The sequence below is a fragment of the Oenanthe melanoleuca genome, chromosome 5, assembly GCF_029582105.1.
Source record: "Oenanthe melanoleuca isolate GR-GAL-2019-014 chromosome 5, OMel1.0, whole genome shotgun sequence".
Classification (NCBI taxonomy): Eukaryota; Metazoa; Chordata; class Aves; order Passeriformes; family Muscicapidae; genus Oenanthe; species Oenanthe melanoleuca.
Window position 1 is genome coordinate 50,320,134 of NC_079339.1, and position 19,011 is coordinate 50,339,144.

The window sequence follows — 19,011 nt, forward strand, 5'->3', positions numbered from 1 at the left end:
CCTGATGAATGGTCTTGCATATTAAATCTGTAGGGTTTAATCTCTGGATGATGAAAGATTTAGTTGTCTGTTCAGAAGTAATATGGGGATAAACTCGGGTGACACAAGTGAGGGAGCATTTTAAATTGTTTTTTTGTTCCTTTTGATTCTTCTGACACTTAGTGCTAGATCTTAATTTGTTTATATTGAAATTCCTCAGTTTTGTTAGCACTTATTTTGTCTGAGCTATATTTGAATTTTGTTTTCAGAAGCAAATTACTTTGTAGCTCAGTGGTGTAAAATGAATTTCATAATTGAAGTATCTGTATCTGGAGTCACTATTCCTAGAAAATATCTTTGGAGCTGATTGATCATGTTTTTGTGATTATGGAGAACAATATAATTTGTTTGCCTGTTATTTGTTAAAGGGTAAACTTACAGTTCAAGAATTGTGTGATTGAGAATATGGTATTTTTAATGCAAAATTGATTGTACTCAATACTGAGAAAGTGCTACTAGAAAAGTAGAAGATACCTTGTTTCTATGATAGCTCTTGTGGCTGGAGAAGCCTTCTGGTGTCTTGAGAGGACTCACAGGAGCCTTCATGTTGCTGAGTGGTTGTCACTGGCTTGTCATGTGCTTGTAGGTGCAAAGGCAGCTGTAGTTTGTATACTTGCTTAATAGAAAGAGAGAAACATTTTGATAAGGTCTTGGATGTGTAATAAATGCAGAGCTGCTTTTAAAGTAGGGTTTTGTGACTGCATAAATTGTTGTGTCGTATAAACATTATTTGTAATAGATGTGGTTATTTGCCCATACTGTGATAAACTGTCTGAATTCTGTTTGCTCTCTTTGCAGGCTGCGGACTTGAGTAAACCAATAGACAAAAGGATATACAAAGGAACACAGCCTACATGCCATGACTTCAATCACTTAACAGCCACAGCAGAAAGTGTGTCACTTCTAGTGGGCTTCTCTGCAGGCCAGGTCCAACTTATAGATCCTATTAAAAAAGAAACTAGCAAATTATTTAATGAGGAAGTAAGTAGAAATCTTAATATTGTTGCATGCAATGTATCTGTGATATTGAAGTTCCTAGATTTTCAAAGTTCAGTAGATGTGGCTCCACTTGCTTGTGTAGTTTATTGTTCAGTTACTGCCTTTGTTTTTCAGCTGTTCCATTGGCTTGGAGTACTTATATAAAAATGTTATTTATTGTGAAAAGATAAAGGCATCTCGTGAGGTTTAAGATTAAAAATGCGGATTTTCAATTTTGGGTAATACTGTAACTAGAGTTGTGGACAGTTTACAGATGGAAATAAGTTCTACAAATCTAAATGTTGCTGCATGTGCTCTGAATTCAGTTTTTTCTGAGGCTTCTGGTTGCTAACGAAGAAGAAAATTTTAAGCTGCTATTTAACTCATATATTATAGCAAAAATGTTAAATAAGTTAAAATTACAAATTTTTATGTTTGGGACATTACAGCAGAAACTGCCTATATCAAATATTCCTAAAGGCTTGCTTGGATATGAGTAGGATATAAAGCAGAGTGCACAGAAATGCTGAGGGCTTATGAGGTCTTGGCCATGTCATATTCAGAAGGAAACTCTCCATCTGCTTTTTCTGCTGCTGTGCAATAAGGAAAGGTAGGAGTACTATGGGGAGCACTAATGCCAAGTTACAGGGCCACTGGCTCTGAGTATCTGGTAGCATTGACATTCTTAGGTGTAAGTGTCCAGATGCCAATAAGGAAAGAAATCTGGTAACTGGGATGACTTGTGATAGCATTTTCTGCAGAGGATAAGCTATGGGAATTTGGGTGGTCTAGGGGAGGTGATTTTCTTTTGGGGATTGTTCTCTTGCTCCTTTTTTGTTTTAATCTAGCTCTGCAGAGAGGTTTGCAGGTCTCTTGCTTGGTTTTAGTTTGTTTGTTTTTCTTTTCTTTTTTGAAATTTCAAATCTGGATTAGAACTTTACAGATGAAGTTAAGCCTTGCTCAGCTTTCAAAGTATACCTTTCCTGCCTCAAAGGGATGTGTTACCTTGCTCCTTCCTTGTGCAAAGAAGATTGAAATATTGTTCTCACTGGGGATATTTTATAATTAGATCTAATTCCTCCTCAGTTTTCTAAAAGTAGCTACATGTAGATCAGAAGAGGGGCGTTTTTCTTCCCACGTGGCCTTGTCCCAACTGCTCTGTCTCTGCTTGTTGACTGGGAAATAGTGCTGGAGAATCTTTTAATGAATCTTTTGTCTGTTGGTAGAAACCTCTGTTTAAATGTTAATTTTAGCATAGTCCTACCACCACCCACCCCCCCAAAAGTGTCTTATTTATTCTTGTACAATAATATTGTAGGTATTAAGGACAGCAGGCAAACTCTAAACAGTTGGCTTCATATCACAGAGTAGTTCCCACTCCTGTAGCTGAGCTGTAGTTCCTTTGAGAAAAACTTCCAGTGGAATCATATATCAAGGCCCAGTGCACGTTTCCAGGCCTTGATGGTGTTTTCTGTCTGGTGATTGCAGTGCAAAGCTGTGTTGCAGGTGAATAGTTCCTGTGGCATTCCCCAAATGCTGGAAGCACTGAAGCCATCAGCCAGTATTGCTTTTTGTCTGTGCTATAGGCTGATTACTTCAGTGTGATGGAAATATGCCCTTTGACAATTTGGTGGAATATTAAATGAGGTCATCTCTCTTCTGCCAAGCTAATGTAAGGATTTGCTCTGTGCTACCAGAACTGCACACAGTGGCCCCTAGTTGTAGATAAAGTCAGTGTTAAATGACAGATTCTTGTTTCCTACACTGACTTTATCTACAACTAGCTTTTAAAACTTAAAGTGCAACCTTATTACAACACACGTTAAAAACTTAAATATGTATTTTATTCTATTAATTACAGTATTGAATTTTGCCTAAATGTGTTTGTAAGTTCTGGCTTGTATTTAAAGTCCCTTTCAGAAATATTAGTGAGCACTGATGTTCAAACCAGTTCATTTGCTTCAAGATGAAGATGCCTATTGGGTTTTGAATATATTTTGAATTTAGATAGTCTTTAGGAATAACCACAGGCACAAAAAAGTCTGAATGAGTGTTAACATTGTTCTACAGATTCAGCACTCATGCTAGACGTAATGGAATTCACCACCTATTCTGTGAGTAATTTGGTGCTTCTGGTAGCCCAGAGCTCTGCTTTGACTATCAACTGTGGTAGAGCAATCAGCATAGCAATTATAATATATATGATACACGAAATAAATCAACTTGTTATGATAGGTTATGTTGAACATGAAATGCAATTGCCCTAGAATAGTCTTATTACTTTTTTTTTTTTTTTTTAATTCTATTGATGTAGATGATAGGGACTTGAAAGGTTGAGGTGAGTGATAAGATCCTGTGCAGCTTGTGGTTGCCTACATAAATCCATCTGTATCCACAGTGGTACTCCTTCCAGCTGTGTCAAAATTAAACCAATGATATTTTCTTACTTCCCAAACCAGTCAGATATACCCCACAGACTCAGTTGTTTCCAGGTGGTACTTGGTTATTACCAAACTAGCCAGTGCTTTTTCATCTTACTTTATAATCCCTTTTAAAATTTAAACTGAAGCCTTGAACTGCATTTTATTCCTAATAAACTTGTCCTGTATCTTGTCACCAAAGCTATGTAAGACCTTAATGCACATTCTTTGATTGCCTCAGATTTTTCAGTCCTTTGTGGCCTGTGTCTGTAATTTTGTCCCTTCAAGTTCTTCAAAACATGACCAAGATAATCTTGGCTCATGTTTCTGACTTCACTTACTATTCTCCCATCAAACTGAACATAAGCTCTTTATCTCACATCCCTCACTGATTTTCTGATACTGCATTCAGACCATTCATGTAATGTATCTGCTGCTCCTACTGTCTGCAGGTCTGGCTTTGTTGTGCTGCAGAACTGTGAACCCAGTTGAAGGCTTTTAAAACTCCTGAAAGTCATAAACTCAGAGTTTTTATCTTGAGAAGGGGATGTGCTGTAGTCACTTGTACATGTCAGATTAAAGTCTCTCTGCATCTTGTCTCTCTGAGCTGATCTGTTCTCATTGCAAATTGTAATCTTTCGTTTTTCACAGCCTCTTTGAAGTAAAGATTAGGTTTGCAGGGTTTCTCTGCAGCACTTAGGATCATGTAGCCCAACATGGTTACAAACATAAAGTGCCATTTCTAGAATAAAGGTTGAGCAGGTGCTCTTACAAGTAGAGGTTGTTTGTCAGATTGAGCTGCTTTAGTAGAGAGCAAGAAATTTTGCTTTTGTTGCCATAGTGGCAATGAGAAGACTGGTGCCTACAGGAACCCAGCTGGACTGGTGTTCCCTGCCCATCTTGTCCTGGTGTGTGCCAGGTAACTTCATCTCTCAGGTTTCTGATACCGTCATTATTGAGACATGCATGATATGTATCAGTGAATACATGACAATTAGTTAAAATATCACAACAGAATCATAGACTGTATGATTTTAAAGCTACTCCATTTGAAGAACTTCGCCATATTTAGTTACATCTCTCAGCTCTCAAATACATCATGGCTGTTTTAACCAATGAGAAGTTACAGGCGAGAGACTTTTCTGGTTTTACAGTGAGGTTGACAGCAGCAGAATTGTAATCTTAAATGGCCAGGTGCTGCTTTCCAGTGACAGTTCCACAGCAGATAACAGTTGATGTATTATCCATTAGTTTAAAGGTTTTGTGTATGATAAACTGCATTGCAAGGTTTTGGGGGGATTATTTTTTCTTCTTTATTTTTAGGGCTTTTATAACTTGTTCTGGTATTCCTTAGGCTCTTTATATTTGCACTCTTGCCTTTTGTGTAGCTCAGCTTTTCTTTCTGCTTACAATCAATATGCTAAATACAAACATTGAATGTGCTTGTAAAGAATTACTTGTCTGCATGTTGCAGCTGAGTGTGCCATGGACAACATGGTAAGTTGTGGAAGTCTACCAGAACTACAGGAATCAAAGGAGTCAAACTTTAACTCTCAGTCCTTAGAGCATTGAAGACATAATGACCAGGGATGTTTATTTATTCTGCATTCTTTTGCAATGATGAACTCTATTAAAATGTTTTGTTTTAAAGGAAAGTGCTTAATCAAATGCTAGCAGAGTATTGACAGGTCCTTGGCTATTGAAAGAAAAATAATTGGAGGTTGGGGATTCCAAAGTAAAAAGTTTGTGGTGCCCTGTGAATTCACCCAGCCACGTGCATTTATTGACTTTCCAGCTACATGATAACAGGGTCAATGTGTATGCAGCCTTTGCTCCCTGAATCAATAAAAGCTGGTAGAGTTTTATTTCAGAGCTTGGATTTTATTTGTGATTTCAGATAAAATTAGAGCCTAAATTTACTGTTGTTGATTTGTAACCTGTTTGCTGTATAATACAGATGAGTAACTGCCTTTTTTCAATTTAGCTTATTTAGTGTTTTCTTGTTTACTTCTCATGTTCGTCAGCCTACCCAGGGAAAAATAACCCAAAGAGCACTGCCTTTACATTCATAACAGATTGGCTCAACTGAAGTATGGTCTTTGTGGAATGTGACTGGACCATAATTATAAGCTTTTAAAGCACTTTGTCTGAAAATAATTTCCTCTTTACTGCCTGATAAGTTTTTGCAAATATGGTAACATGATTCCTGTCTAGAAAGTTAATTCACTATATTGAAGTATTGCTTCCCAGAAAGCTCAGATTTACAGTTAATCATGAAGACATTAATTTTCAGAGTTTCTGATGTGTATCTTCTTTGTTTTTCACAGAGACTAATAGACAAGACCAGAGTAACCTGTGTAAAATGGGTACCAGGTTCGGAAAGCCTTTTCCTAGTAGCTCATTCCAGTGGCAATATGTACTTGTATAACGTGGAGCACACTTGTGGTACCACAGCCCCGCACTACCAGCTACTTAAACAAGGAGAGAGTTTTGCAGTGCATACTTGCAAGAGTAAATCCACAAGAAACCCTCTGCTTAAATGGACAGTAGGTGAGGGTGCCCTGAATGAATTTGCCTTTTCCCCTGATGGGAAGTTCTTGGCGTGTGTGAGCCAGGATGGTTTTCTTCGCGTGTTTAACTTTGATTCAGTGGAACTGCATGGTACAATGAAAAGCTACTTTGGAGGACTGCTGTGTGTGTGTTGGAGCCCCGATGGGAAATACATAGTGACAGGCGGAGAGGATGACTTGGTGACAGTTTGGTCTTTCGTGGACTGTCGAGTTATAGCCAGAGGCCATGGACATAAATCGTGGGTCAGTGTCGTTGCGTTTGATCCGTATACCACTAGTGTAGAAGAGAGTGACCCGATGGAATTTAGCGGAAGTGATGAGGATTTCCAAGACCTTCATTTTGGCAGAGATCGAGCAAATAGCACGCAATCTAGACTATCCAAAAGGAACTCTACAGACAGTCGTCCAGTAAGTGTTACGTATAGATTTGGTTCAGTAGGCCAGGACACACAGCTCTGTTTGTGGGATCTTACAGAAGATATCCTCTTCCCCCACCAACCTCTCTCAAGAGCAAGGACACACACAAATGTCATGAATGCCACAAGTCCACCTGCGGGAAGTGGTGGAACTAACCCAGGAAGTAATGGAAACAGTATCACAACACCTGGAAACTCTGTACCCCCTCCTCTTCCACGGTCAAACAGCCTTCCACACTCTGCAGTCTCAAATGCTGGCAGTAAAAGCAGTGTCATGGATGGTGCCATTGCTTCTGGCGTTAGTAAATTTGCAACCTTATCGCTACACGATCGGAAGGAAAGACACCATGAAAAAGATCACAAGAGAAACCATAGCATGGGACATATATCTAGCAAGAGCAGTGACAAACTGAACCTAGTTACTAAAACCAAAACGGACCCAGCTAAAACTTTGGGAACACCTCTCTGTCCCCGAATGGAAGATGTTCCCTTGTTAGAGCCTCTTATCTGTAAAAAGATAGCACATGAAAGACTGACTGTGTTAATTTTTCTTGAAGACTGTATAGTCACTGCTTGTCAGGAGGGATTTATTTGCACATGGGCAAGGCCTGGTAAAGTGGTAAGTTTTAATCCTTAATGCTGCATCAAAGAACTAGAACTCTGAATAGATAGTTTTCTTGAAATATAATGAATGTTGAATATAAAATTTCTTTATGCTTAATGTAAAAAAAATATCCTCAGAGCCATACTTTTGGATACTGCATGCCATATTTCTGAATGATTTGAAGTGTCTTGGATACAATTATTAAATATAGTTGCCTTCCAGCAGAAGAAATAAATACTGTGCATCTAAACTATTGATCAGTGTTCTTATACTTAAGCATAACCACAATATGGTGAAAGCTATTTATGTAAAAATTGAAGTAAAACTTGTCAAACACTAAAATAATCATAATCCTTCTAATGTTTTCTACAAAATAAGCACTCCCAATGAGAGTAGCTTATGAAAAGCTGCTGCTTCTAAGTCTAATGAGAATTGTGAGCCTCTGAAAAAATGAAAACCAAAGTGTTTTATTCATCCATACTTTTCTGTGGTGGCTTGCCATTAATGTGAAACCACTTCTTATTACAACATCAGCCATTTTATGCACAGATTCGTGAGCCCTGTACTGACTGTAGTTTATGCTCTTGAATTGTGAATCAGTATTATCAAGGAACTCTAATTTTAGCCAGGTTTTGATTTATGTATTTAAGTTAGGGAAAATCCTGCAAGCTTTCTCTCAGTAGTTTCAGTGTTCTGTTCCTGTCAGGTTTGTCAGGCAGTTCAACCACTACAAGCTCGTGTTTATGATGGCATCTGTTCCATCAGCTGAACCTACATTAGTCTATTACTACTTTTCACTCTTGCTGTTGATGCACTTGAACACCTATATTATTTTATTTTTCTTCTGGCCAATGTATAGATAGCTAAATTTTGACAGAAGCTAAATGTGGTGATTCTTACATTAAAAAGTACTTTGTGCTACAATAGCTCTGCCTGCCAGCAACAGTTCAAAGAAATACGGCTATGAAAACATTTCCAGAGTTGATCTGAGAAAAAGGACCATTATTTTTGTGAAAATTTCTGAAAGGGGATGTAGATATCATCTGAAGTAAAAGAAATGATCTGCTAATACCTGAATAATGCCATGTTGAGCAACTTAAATGAAAATCTCTTGTTTGTTAGATTTTAACCATTTGGTTCATAAATCTGACTTTTGAAGTAGAGGTACTGTATATATTTAGATACCACATCTTCATTGCTATAAACTTGCAAGTAAAACTCAATAATTTTTCTTAAAATTGTTTGTATAATGTAGGCTTTTTTGAGATCTTACCAAATCTGTCACAGCATAGGTATGCATAAAAATTGTGTCTGTTCTGCATCTTAGTGCATATTTAAAGGTTGAATCTAAAACTTAAAATTGAAAACCCCTTTATAGGAGAAGGGAATAGGGGGTTACCTAAATGTATTTTTTTGCCTGAGAGCTACAAATCCAGCATTAATTAAAAAAAAAAAAAGCACTCCCTTAGAATGCTAAATTATTTAAAACATTTGCTCAAAATGAAAGTATTAAAGCAATTATACTTTTGTGACTCAGTGCACTTCACATCTTATTAATTACAGCAGTGCCTCAGATTGCTATTGTGAGCTACATTTTGTTCTAAAACTCCGTTGCATACTATTAAACACTACACTGTCACATTTATTTTCAGTGGCTGAGGTGGGTTTTGTTAGACTGAGTATTACTTAAATATTTTTGTGTATTGACTTTGATTTGGAATATGACATTTCAAATATTTCAGAGATAAAGTATGCAGTACCAAAAATCAGGATTTATGTATTGGCCAATATGGAAAACTTAAACTACAGGTAAGTAATTTTCATGCTGAAGTTATCACTTTCAAAATTAATATATTGCACACTGATGTAAATGCCATATTCTTTAGGATGTATTTACTTAGAAATTTTCAAATTAATTTGTTTTTCTGATTTCACTTGCATTTCTAGTGAGCTCACTCTGCTGGTAAAATCTAAATTTTGGTGGCATGTTTACAGGGCTTTGTTAGGAAAATACTTATGCCAGAAGGACGTTATGAGCATCCTTTTTGTTTATAGGAAAGCACTTAATTTTATTTAATGAGAATTGTCAAAGTATAAAACACTCATGGTGATGTCTTTCTTACTGGGTTATATACCATCATTTCTGTTTCACCAGCTGTTTTATCCGAGGATGTCCCATTACTCTGGGGTTTAAAGTTGCTATTTCTAGTCTTCCTTTGATATATGGCTCCCCAAGTGATCTTAAAGCTCCTTCACCTTTTTATCTGCCATCTCTATAGAGTGAAAGCCTCTGAATCTTGCTGCTGCTTCCATCATTGCTTCAAAAGGCCTTCATTAAATTGATGCCACTGCCAGCCTAAAGAAAGAATTGGATGGAAAAGCAAAGGAGGTAGTGCAGTGTCTAACGTAATTTCCATTGTGCCAGTGCTACCTTTCCCTCTCATTTCCAACAGCCATCAAAATATGTGCTGTTTGGATAATTGGACAGTGTATGACAAGTTCTGTTTATTTTTCTGGTTGGGCTTGTGCTGCCCTGAGTGGAAAATAAATCCAGAAGTGTCTCTTCAGCCATGATCCCTGTGATAGTTGACAGTGCTGACAATGTCCTGACAATTTGCTTATAAACTTTACAAATTACTGTTTCAGTGTGTACAAAATCATACCTTGAGCTTCCTCACGGGGTGTACCATTCTTGCATTGCACTTTCAGAACTGCTTTGCCAACTCCCAGTCAATGAAGTGAAGTGAATGGCAAAATTCAATTAGAAACAACTTGGATGAGGCTCAGGGTTCATTAGTTTCAATTTTTTTTTTAAGCTGGTTTCTGTGAAAGGAGGTTCAGGGCGGTCAGAAAAATAGGTTGCCTTAACAAGACTATGAGCTTTTCTTCACAGCTTGATGACAATTAGCTGTCATCTCTCTCCCCTGTCTTTCCCAGGCCTTGATGGGAAACCTAAATGGAATTACAGAACTGCTGGATTAATTTGAAAATGTAGAAACAATTTGGAAGGAACAAAAGTAAACTTTATTGTGCTATCTTTATAGCTACATCAAATTTAATTACAGGATCTGCAGAAACAATTAAAAAACCTCAATAAAACCAACCCATGAAACCCCGAAGTGGTACTTGGATATCCAAAATAAGCTTTATCTGAACTCAGTGGTCAGTGTAACTACTTACATAATTTCTGTGTTGGACTTTAGAACCGACTGTTCACTGTCTGTACAGCAACTCCATTTTATGTGAATGAAAGTTGCCAGTGAGTTCCCTATGTCAGAAAGCTCAAGGTAAGATTGGCCAGAAGTACCCCCAGGTGAAATGGCAGTGTATAACCTAGCAAGAGAAACATCCTACCACTTTGTAAAACAAATGCACATGGAATTTATTTATTTGACTTATTGTACAGGAAAACTTAGACTTAAATTATAACATCCTTGAATTTTCTAGTTAACTACAATTGTAGTACAGTATCATGTTTTAGTATGACTTCTGTTTTAGTGAAAGTACTTAAACATTCATGTACTATATTTGAGTGAGACAAGCAGCTATACATACTAATTCTTCCTCAGTGGAAAGGAGCATTTCATCATTACAATTGAAGTTCAATTGCTGGTATTTAAGTACTATCAAATAGATTTCTTTCAACGTGATACGGTATCTGTATAAACTTCAGGGATGATTATAGTTAAATGAAACACAGCTATACAACTTCAGGTTACCATGCTAAAATTTGAAGCTTTCTGTAATGTGCACAATAGCAAAGTTGCACATGGCATACCCGCATTATCAGGGTGAATTAAACCTAGAGTACACTGGTGTGATATTTATAGCAAGGTATGTGTGTGTGTGTGTGTGAGGAGGTGTGACAAGTGGCTCCAGTAAAGCCAGGAGAGATCATAACCTGTAAAGGCTTTATGATGAGGATGTCTGGATTAGGAAATAACATGACTTTTACTAAACACTTTCTAGAAAACCCATGTTCTGAATTATCACCTCTTAAAATTTGAGTATGTACTTGGAATGACTGTATATGTCTGCCCCTTTAACAACATAAAACTACTAAATTAATATTTAAAATGCTGGCCTGCTTATGTTACAATAATAAAATTTGTGTCAGTTAATTTACTGTCAATTTACATGTAAAGATTAAACTATTTTTTCTGCATTTTATGATTCTGTATACTGGAGTTTGTTAAAGATTGACATGTTAGGTGATACTGTACAAAATTGTATTGACTACCTTTAGTGAAAATCAAAAGTAAAATTCATATGTATTTCCTTTTTACACTTCCATCTAATTTCTTGACAACTTGAATAAATTTCATAGAGCCTTTCTAACATGAACTATTGTTAATTTAACTGTTGCAATAATTAAGCTTTAAGAAGTATTGTTGGTATATTTATAATTTTAAGAAGATCATGTTTGTTTCATACTGCTTATTTTTAGCTGTTCTATTGTCACTGTTACAGCTGAAGAACTTTACTAAATACTTGACATTACAAAATAACTTGCTGGGGTTGTCCTCTGTATACTGATGTTAAATAAAAATGTGTGATTGAACTGTAAATGTAGATAACTTTCAATAGTCCTTTCCACATTTGAGTTTTAATTTATCTTGCAGTGTTTAGGTGCTCTCACACTGTGCTGAACAAATGGCCACAATGAAACTGTTAACTTGCCATGCTTTAAAGTAAGAAGTTGATCACATCTGCTCTGAGAAAATGTTTCAATATGTCTCCAGATTATGCAGATGTTTTGATGTTTAAATCTTGCTGATAAGGTCAAGATTTGTGGTAGCTATTTTTTTAGGATTAGAGTAACATTAAACAGAATACTTACCAAACCACTTTTCAAACTTGTTTAAACTCAGATTCAGGAGAACACAGACATGGCTGAGTCTAGATGCTCTCTGCACACCTGTCCGGTAGGAGCTGGGGCAGAGTGTCGTCATTCCTTCTAGGACTCTACAGGAGCTCTTTCCTCTGTGGACTCTGGTGCAGGGTATGTTCTTTATTCCAGCTTTAGATCTTGGTGTTTACCTAATGATTGCTGAATTTACAGCCCCAAGGATATGGCTCATATAGGTGATTCAAGCATTTTCTGTCTAGAAAAAATAATCTAGAAAGAAACTCATCTGAAATAAACTAGTCTAAAACTTTAGCTGCAAAATTTCTTGGAGCAAATTTAGGTGAAGACTTCAGATGTTGCTCTTCCATTTGAGGGTTAGGAATTGTCTCACCTTTGCAGTGATGCCATGTTAACATAGAAAGAGCCAAACAAATGCTGTTTACTAAAGTCTTTCAGAGGCATTTTTGAGTAATTTCAGTGTAAAAGTGAGTTACTTTGGGTCCAGTCTGACAGAGAGGACTCTTGTTTGTCTCTTATGCAAAAATACTCTGTAGACTAAAGCTGAGGCAATAATCTTATGTAAACTTGAGAACTTTGTGGTACTTCAAAGATATTGGTTGACCATAGTAATGATCTATACATAGAACACAGATGCATATTTAAGAATAGGGGCTTGTGAAGTAACAAAATCTATTTCAATGCTTCTGAACATCCAGTTATATCAAATGATGCAAGAACTGGTTGGTCAAACCAGTTTCTCAGTATTCAGTGTGAGCCTGAAACAAAACCCAACTTCCACAGGTTTTGTAGTCAGAGAAGGTATTTGGCAAAATATATCTTGAAACATAAAAGTGTCATTTTACTTGCCTTTAATATTGCACAAACTTCTCAAGGAAATAACTTTGTAAGATCATTTTATTTTCTGGGTTTTGAAGCTGGATTTTAGGTAGGTGCTGCTCAATCTTATCAAATTCATTTAGCTCCTTTCTTTTGCTAAGACCACAGTCACTTGACAGTTAACTCACATGGGGTTGCCTTAAGTCATATACTTTTCCCTGAGGTTTTCACTGGTTTATCTCAATTTCATTATTTTCTAAACTGAAAACTTTATACCTTACTGACTTTCATAGTTTGAGAAAAGTAGTGAAACTATAGTTTCTAAGCATGTGAGCCCTTACTACTTGAATGAAGCTTAAGGTCCTATTTTTTTGAGCTAGGACAGGTTTCTGCTGGCAAAAGCCTCCTCTGCATTTTCAAGCACCCAAGTAGTTGCATCTTATTTTTTTTTCCTCTTGGACCTGCATATCTTCCATTCACCTAGTGCCACTGAACAGATTTTTAGTTATTGATGGTTTTCTACCAGCCTTGAATTTGTTTGTTTTTTTTTTTTTTTGTTGACAGTGACCTTTGTTAAGAGAAAAACTCCTTTATATACAGAGAGGAGAAGTTGCAAGTGAAACCCTAAAGGTGATACAGTCTTTTATAAGGTTAGGTGTCAAATGGTTTATGTATTTATATTTTTGTGTAATCTTACCAGAACAGAGAAAAAAAAAGCAAATGGGATACAAATTTAAAAGTCCATTTTAATGAACACACAAACTGTGTAAAGACAGGTATCAGCTTTGCTCTATTCCCCTAAATCCCGTACAAAATACTTCTCTGTAGCATGTTAGGTGAATGAACAGCATGTGCGTTCCTGAGCATTTTCAGTTAATTAATTCCATTAGACATTAATATCTGATTTAGTGATTATATGCAGTTCAGAAACTTTACCTGTTAAACACTTATTCCTTTGGATAGGGAACTTGAAGATTTTTTTCATGTAAATCTTAAAACCAATTCAGCTAATATAACTACAGAATTTTAAACAAATGTGAGAAATCTCATTTGATTTTGGCATATTATTGCTCAAACACTGTAATGGACCATGGGCTCTTTTCTCAAGCAAAGCTGTCAGTCCAGATTACTTTGTAACCCTAGTTACGTAGTAACCATAATTACTCCAGGAATATCATAGTCCTGGACAAGAATAAACTATTCCTGGAATATTTTTCTAATAATTTCCCATTATTTTATATACTGGCAATAGTAGAAATGGTTTAACAAACCAGTATCATTCTTGTATGGGCATTTGTTAATTCAGCCATAATTTAATTAGTTTAATTGCATTAGTGAAGTGTACTATGAGATTTCTTTTTTTACATTGGATTGTTTGTTATGTTGGACTCTTTCCTTTATTTTTTCTACCAGAAGGTAGAAAGATGAGCAGAGTTTGACATCCAGTGTGTTCTGAGTGCCAGAGGAACTGTTTCCCTGAAGGAGACATGCACTTTCTGTATCCTGCTTGCATGTCTACACTTGCCATTTATTATCTAGATTAGTGAACCTATGTATGATTGCACCTTTGGCTCCAATTAAACCTCTTCTAATTTAAATTAAGAAAATATTAACTCAGTGGCTACTGTTGACTTTTTGCTTACTTGGTATTGCATTATCTTCCTGATTTTTTTTTTTTTTTTTTTTTTTTTTTGATACAGCTGTTACATGCTGATCATTCATAGAATTAGTTTCTGTTGTGAAACCTTATTTTTCCTGTCTTTGGAAAAAAGCCCCAGACTTTTGTCTGGATTGCATGTGGAATTTTTAAAAATATACCCACCCCTCTCCTCGCAATCCCATAAAACGAGAAGGAGGGTTTGTGTTGATGCTGCTGCAGTGAATGGACCCCAGCAATGAGTGCCACAAACCTTGGGTGCAGATGGCCTTCCTGCTTGCATTTGTTATGGCTTTTCATTCCTACCCGTGCCAGCGTATTTTCTACCACATGTGCAAAGTCCTGTGTGTTTCAGGAGTCAGAGAATGCATGGATAAACAGGATAGCCCTAGCAGCTAGTGCTGAAGGAGCCTGTGTTCAGTCCTCACAGCTCAGCTGTGGAGTGTCCCAGTCAGATGGCAGATGGGACAGCAGCTACCTCTCCGAGGTTGGGACGAATATTGTTTTACTAAATTCCTGTCTTGGTCTCATAACTCTTCCATTTCCCACGCCTGCTACACTCATATGCTGACAAATACTACTGCTAATAAAACACTACATTTATTTACAAAACTTTGAGGAGTGTCTTAATTTGTTCCTGCTGCTTGCTCAGTGGGATCTGTTTGTCCTTAAGGCTGAAGCTGCTGCACCACGCAGCAGAACTGCAGCTGTTGTGGCTCTGCTCTCGCATGTTTCCTGTCACAGCTGTTAAACGAGCTGACTTGGCTGTTGCTCTAATAAATGGCTGCAGCTTTTGTTCCATCTTTTCCCACCTGATTGACCAGACTGGGTGGTTCCATCACAGAAAGCACTATACTCTAATGGCTTTCTTCTTTACAGGCAGGAGCTTTTTATATTTTTTCATTACCATAACCATTGTATTCTTCCAGAAAATATAACTACAACTGTTCCAATCCCACACCCTTTGAATCACAGATGAGACTTATTGTGAACTTCTGTATCAAAGCAGTAACTTTATTTGAGCCCTCAGTTGCTTTTCTTAGGTTGTTTTCCTATGTCTCTTGTGTTACACCGGTCACAATCTTGTGAATAGCCTTGCTTGGAAGGCTCTGATACAATGGCAAAATTCTGTAGAATTTATTGAGAACTCACCACTTTGGTGAAACTTGTATGCCTAAAAAACAAATTCATATTCTTGCTTTTCTTGTATGAACATCTGAGATATCTTCTGAAATCAAGTACTTGGAAGAACTCACAAACTTTCTGGTCTCTCCCCTAGGCGTGAATTTCTGAATGGCATCATAGCCTAGTCCAAGTTTTAAAGCAGTACTTGCATAAATTTATTCCATCTGCGGGAGCACAGGGAAATTGGTCTTGAGGTTTTTTCCACTTTGGTGTTCCTCTGGCTTGTCTGCCCAGAGTTGCAGAATTAATTCAGAGCAAGGACTGAAATACAAGGAATTCCTAGTACTCGCTAAAAGCCATCTACACTGAGCTGCTCCTCTCCAAAGCAGGGAGCATTCACTGCCTATGAGATGTAACCAGGACTGACTCCTTGTTCCTATTCTTGGAACTTGCATTCCAGAGTGGCCATAGTTCACAGGGAATAAGGCACCCACTGAATTTCAGTATGTGCAGCCAGTTTCTGGAGGAATCTTAGGAAGGTAACTCTTCATTTTGTTTCCCAACAATTGGTTGTTACAATGTAAATCCAATACTAGCACAGGGCTTATTTCTCCTGTATAGGGTGATTATAATAAGCCTGTTGAAAAAGACTTGACATTATGCCATCACTAGGGCTTCCTGTGTGCTTATAAAGCACATATTTGCATATGAACAGTTTGGATTGCTGATTAAGACTGAAAATAATACCTTTGGACCTCTTTTTCCAGGGTACTTCAAAGTTTCTTAGTGGATGTAATCTTCTGACAAGAAAGACCTTCCAGTTGCTGCTGGATTTAATAGAATTGTGAAGAATGCTTCAGTAATGAACTAGTGAATTCTGATTCACCTTGTCACTTTCCAACAAAACTTCCCTGGTAAAAATTACAGAAGTGCTTCAGTGGCTTGTTTGCTCTAAAAATGTTCTGCCTTCTTTCACCATCTAGTCCATAATAACTAGGAAACTTTTGTTCTCATGAAATATGCAGGAATCAGATAATCTCTGCATAAACAAATACAAATAAAGGTGTTCAGGTTCCTTCAGGTGAGGTCTATGGAAGGCACCAAGTGAAGTGCCTTGTTATTTATTATATATAAATGTCATATGGACCATATGCAAATGCACACACAGTCTGCCGTAAGTCCTGTAAACTATCCAGGTTCATGACGTGTCTGAAATGATCAGATGGCTTCTGAAAAAGAAGAGATTTGGTTTTAATAGAAATCTGATGACTTGAATCCAGTCAATCCTGCCCTCTTTCCCCTCTTTCCATCTCTTCTGAGGTCAGGGTTTACTTCCATCATCATGACCTCTCAGTTCTTGGATCCAAATGTGAAAGAGCTCCTGTAGATTCTGAAGAAGTGACATAATTCTGTCTTCTGTCTGTATGCTAACTGGTGCCTGATCTTGTCTAGTTTGATGGATCTGAGTCCCAGGATCTTAATTTTGAGGTAAGAACATAAGCTGGGAGCTGCTTAGAGAAGCTACTGAAAGTGCATTTATCATACCTATGAGGTGAGGAGTTGCATGGGGATACTTGCTGGTGTGCTTCCAGCTGCCAGTGTGCTTCCAGCTGCCAGCATGCTCCTAGGCCTGCTGGCACTCAGTAAAACTAACTAGTGACCTTTCAAGTAGGCTAAATTGTATTTTGACAGTAAGCTTTTCCTAAATAAGCCTGATAAAGTTACTTTTATGTGAATGATTTAAAAGGGGCTACTATGCATAAATCTGAAATGGAGTCTGTCCATTGGTACCCAAAGATTCAATCTGTAAGGGGTAGTTGCCTTAATCCAGAGCAGGAGTTTCTGTGTAGTGAGGGGCACTGCGCAGTTGTGGGGCTGTGTGTGAAATAAGTCTCAATTTGAATGGCAGGGTAGTTAGAAGAGCTGGTACCAAGTTTTCCTGAGTGTGAACTTGAATTGTAATAGGAAATCTTTACTGACCTCTCATCAGCATTTCATTCTGTTTTAAAATTACCAAAACAAATATTTGGTTAGACAATCTATTTTTCTATTCAAAGCTTGTAATACTCAATCACATATAAGAGATGGAGCGTTTCCCTGTATCAGGTCAGGTGTCAAACATACTGCTACTGGAATAGGTTTGTTTGACACCACCCCAGTAAATTTTTTTCTTGTACAATTTTTAAAGTTTCACGGTTCACTATGACTCCAAGTGCAAGGTAGATTAAACCAAATGCTGGGATCAGATCTATTCCGTGTCATAAACGCACATGTTTCTTCCTGTCTGAGAGCTCTTTGTGTGCTGCTTGGCTGAGACCATGGTGGTTTAGAGCCTTTGTAGGAGAGAAGGTGCTGATGTCTGAAGTAAGCAAGTGTTGGTAAAAATCAACTGTACTCATTGTAGGTTCAGGTTAAGAACTTTATAAAATTCATGTCAGGTTCTCTTGCTGGATTAATGTAAACTGCTTTGTTTGCAGGGTTTATTGTCATCCCAAAACCAGGCCAATTCTCCAAGTGGAACTGTAGTATAGCATCACACTACTGCTAGCAAATCTCTGAACACAGGACAAGAAGTAATGACAGTGGAACCAGGAGCTGTTCTTCAGGCAAAGAGCATCACAAATTATAATGTGGCAGAGTGCAAACATGGAATTATGTGAATCACATAGTGACTTGCAAAGGACAAATGTAAGGAGTTCTCACTACAACTGATCCTGCTAGGCTGCTCACCCAAGGAAGAGTTTGCATTGGAGAAAAAGCAAAAAGCTTCCTTTAGTTCTGCAGGAAAAAAGTAGTAACATTTTTGTTTTCTTTATACTTTTCAAGTCCAGTGTAATTTAATCTCACTATAAATATATAAATAAAGGATATATATATATATCTATATATATATCTATATATATATATATATATATAGTGTAAAATAAGATATGTTTCTTAAATTCAAGTAAGTTCAATGGTTAAACTAGTACTTCACCATTGTTTATTTTGCACTGATTTTTTTAACCAGAGGTGGGTAGAAGACAGCCTGGAATGCACTCATGGAAAATGAAAGTCATTACTTTCTGGCTTCAAAATGTTTTTCAGGAAGATGGATGCTGCAATCATAGATTTTTTTAAAACAAAATTGTTTTGCACTTAAATAGTTTAATGCTTATAGAGAATTACTTTAAAATTGGTGTCCAGACACCAGAAAAACTATGTTGTGGAAAAAAAGATCCTTTGTATCTATTAAACATTTATTTTAATATTGTTGTTTCCAACTGCAATCGGCTCTGTATTATATGTATAAATAATGTAATTCAGTGATGGGGGAGGGGAGTAATGGATCATTACACTAGAAATTCTCATTCAGTTAAGAAAGTGATATTTCTAATTCAGAAAATACATATTAAACTATCTTGAATATGCATTTTTGTTTACTTTCTGTTCAAATCCAATCACTTTTGATGTAACCAATTCTTTGTTGAATTAAATGTTTGGTACAGAAATACTATCTAAACTTTGTAGAACAAA

At 36.9% G+C, this 19,011-nt stretch overlaps 1 protein-coding gene across 11 annotated transcripts in view; it reads left to right on the top strand.

Annotated features, from left to right (window-relative positions):
- The window catches only part of WDR20 (WD repeat domain 20), a 45,185-nt gene extending 26,278 nt beyond the window's left edge, over positions 1–18,907 (top strand). The window contains exons 2-6 of one of the 11 annotated variants that reach the window (XR_008840567.1): positions 838–1,020; positions 5,765–7,042; positions 11,899–12,029; positions 16,263–16,983; positions 17,973–18,058. Coding sequence is in view for 6 of the 11 variants with exons in the window: in XM_056492122.1 (XP_056348097.1) it covers positions 838–1,020; positions 5,765–7,042; positions 11,899–11,988 (1,551 nt within the window). In the remaining 5 variants the exon portion in view is untranslated. The other 10 variants (XR_008840568.1, XM_056492122.1, XR_008840569.1 and 7 more) reach the window with 10 other exon arrangements.
- Positions 18,908–19,011: the final 104 nt, after the last annotated feature.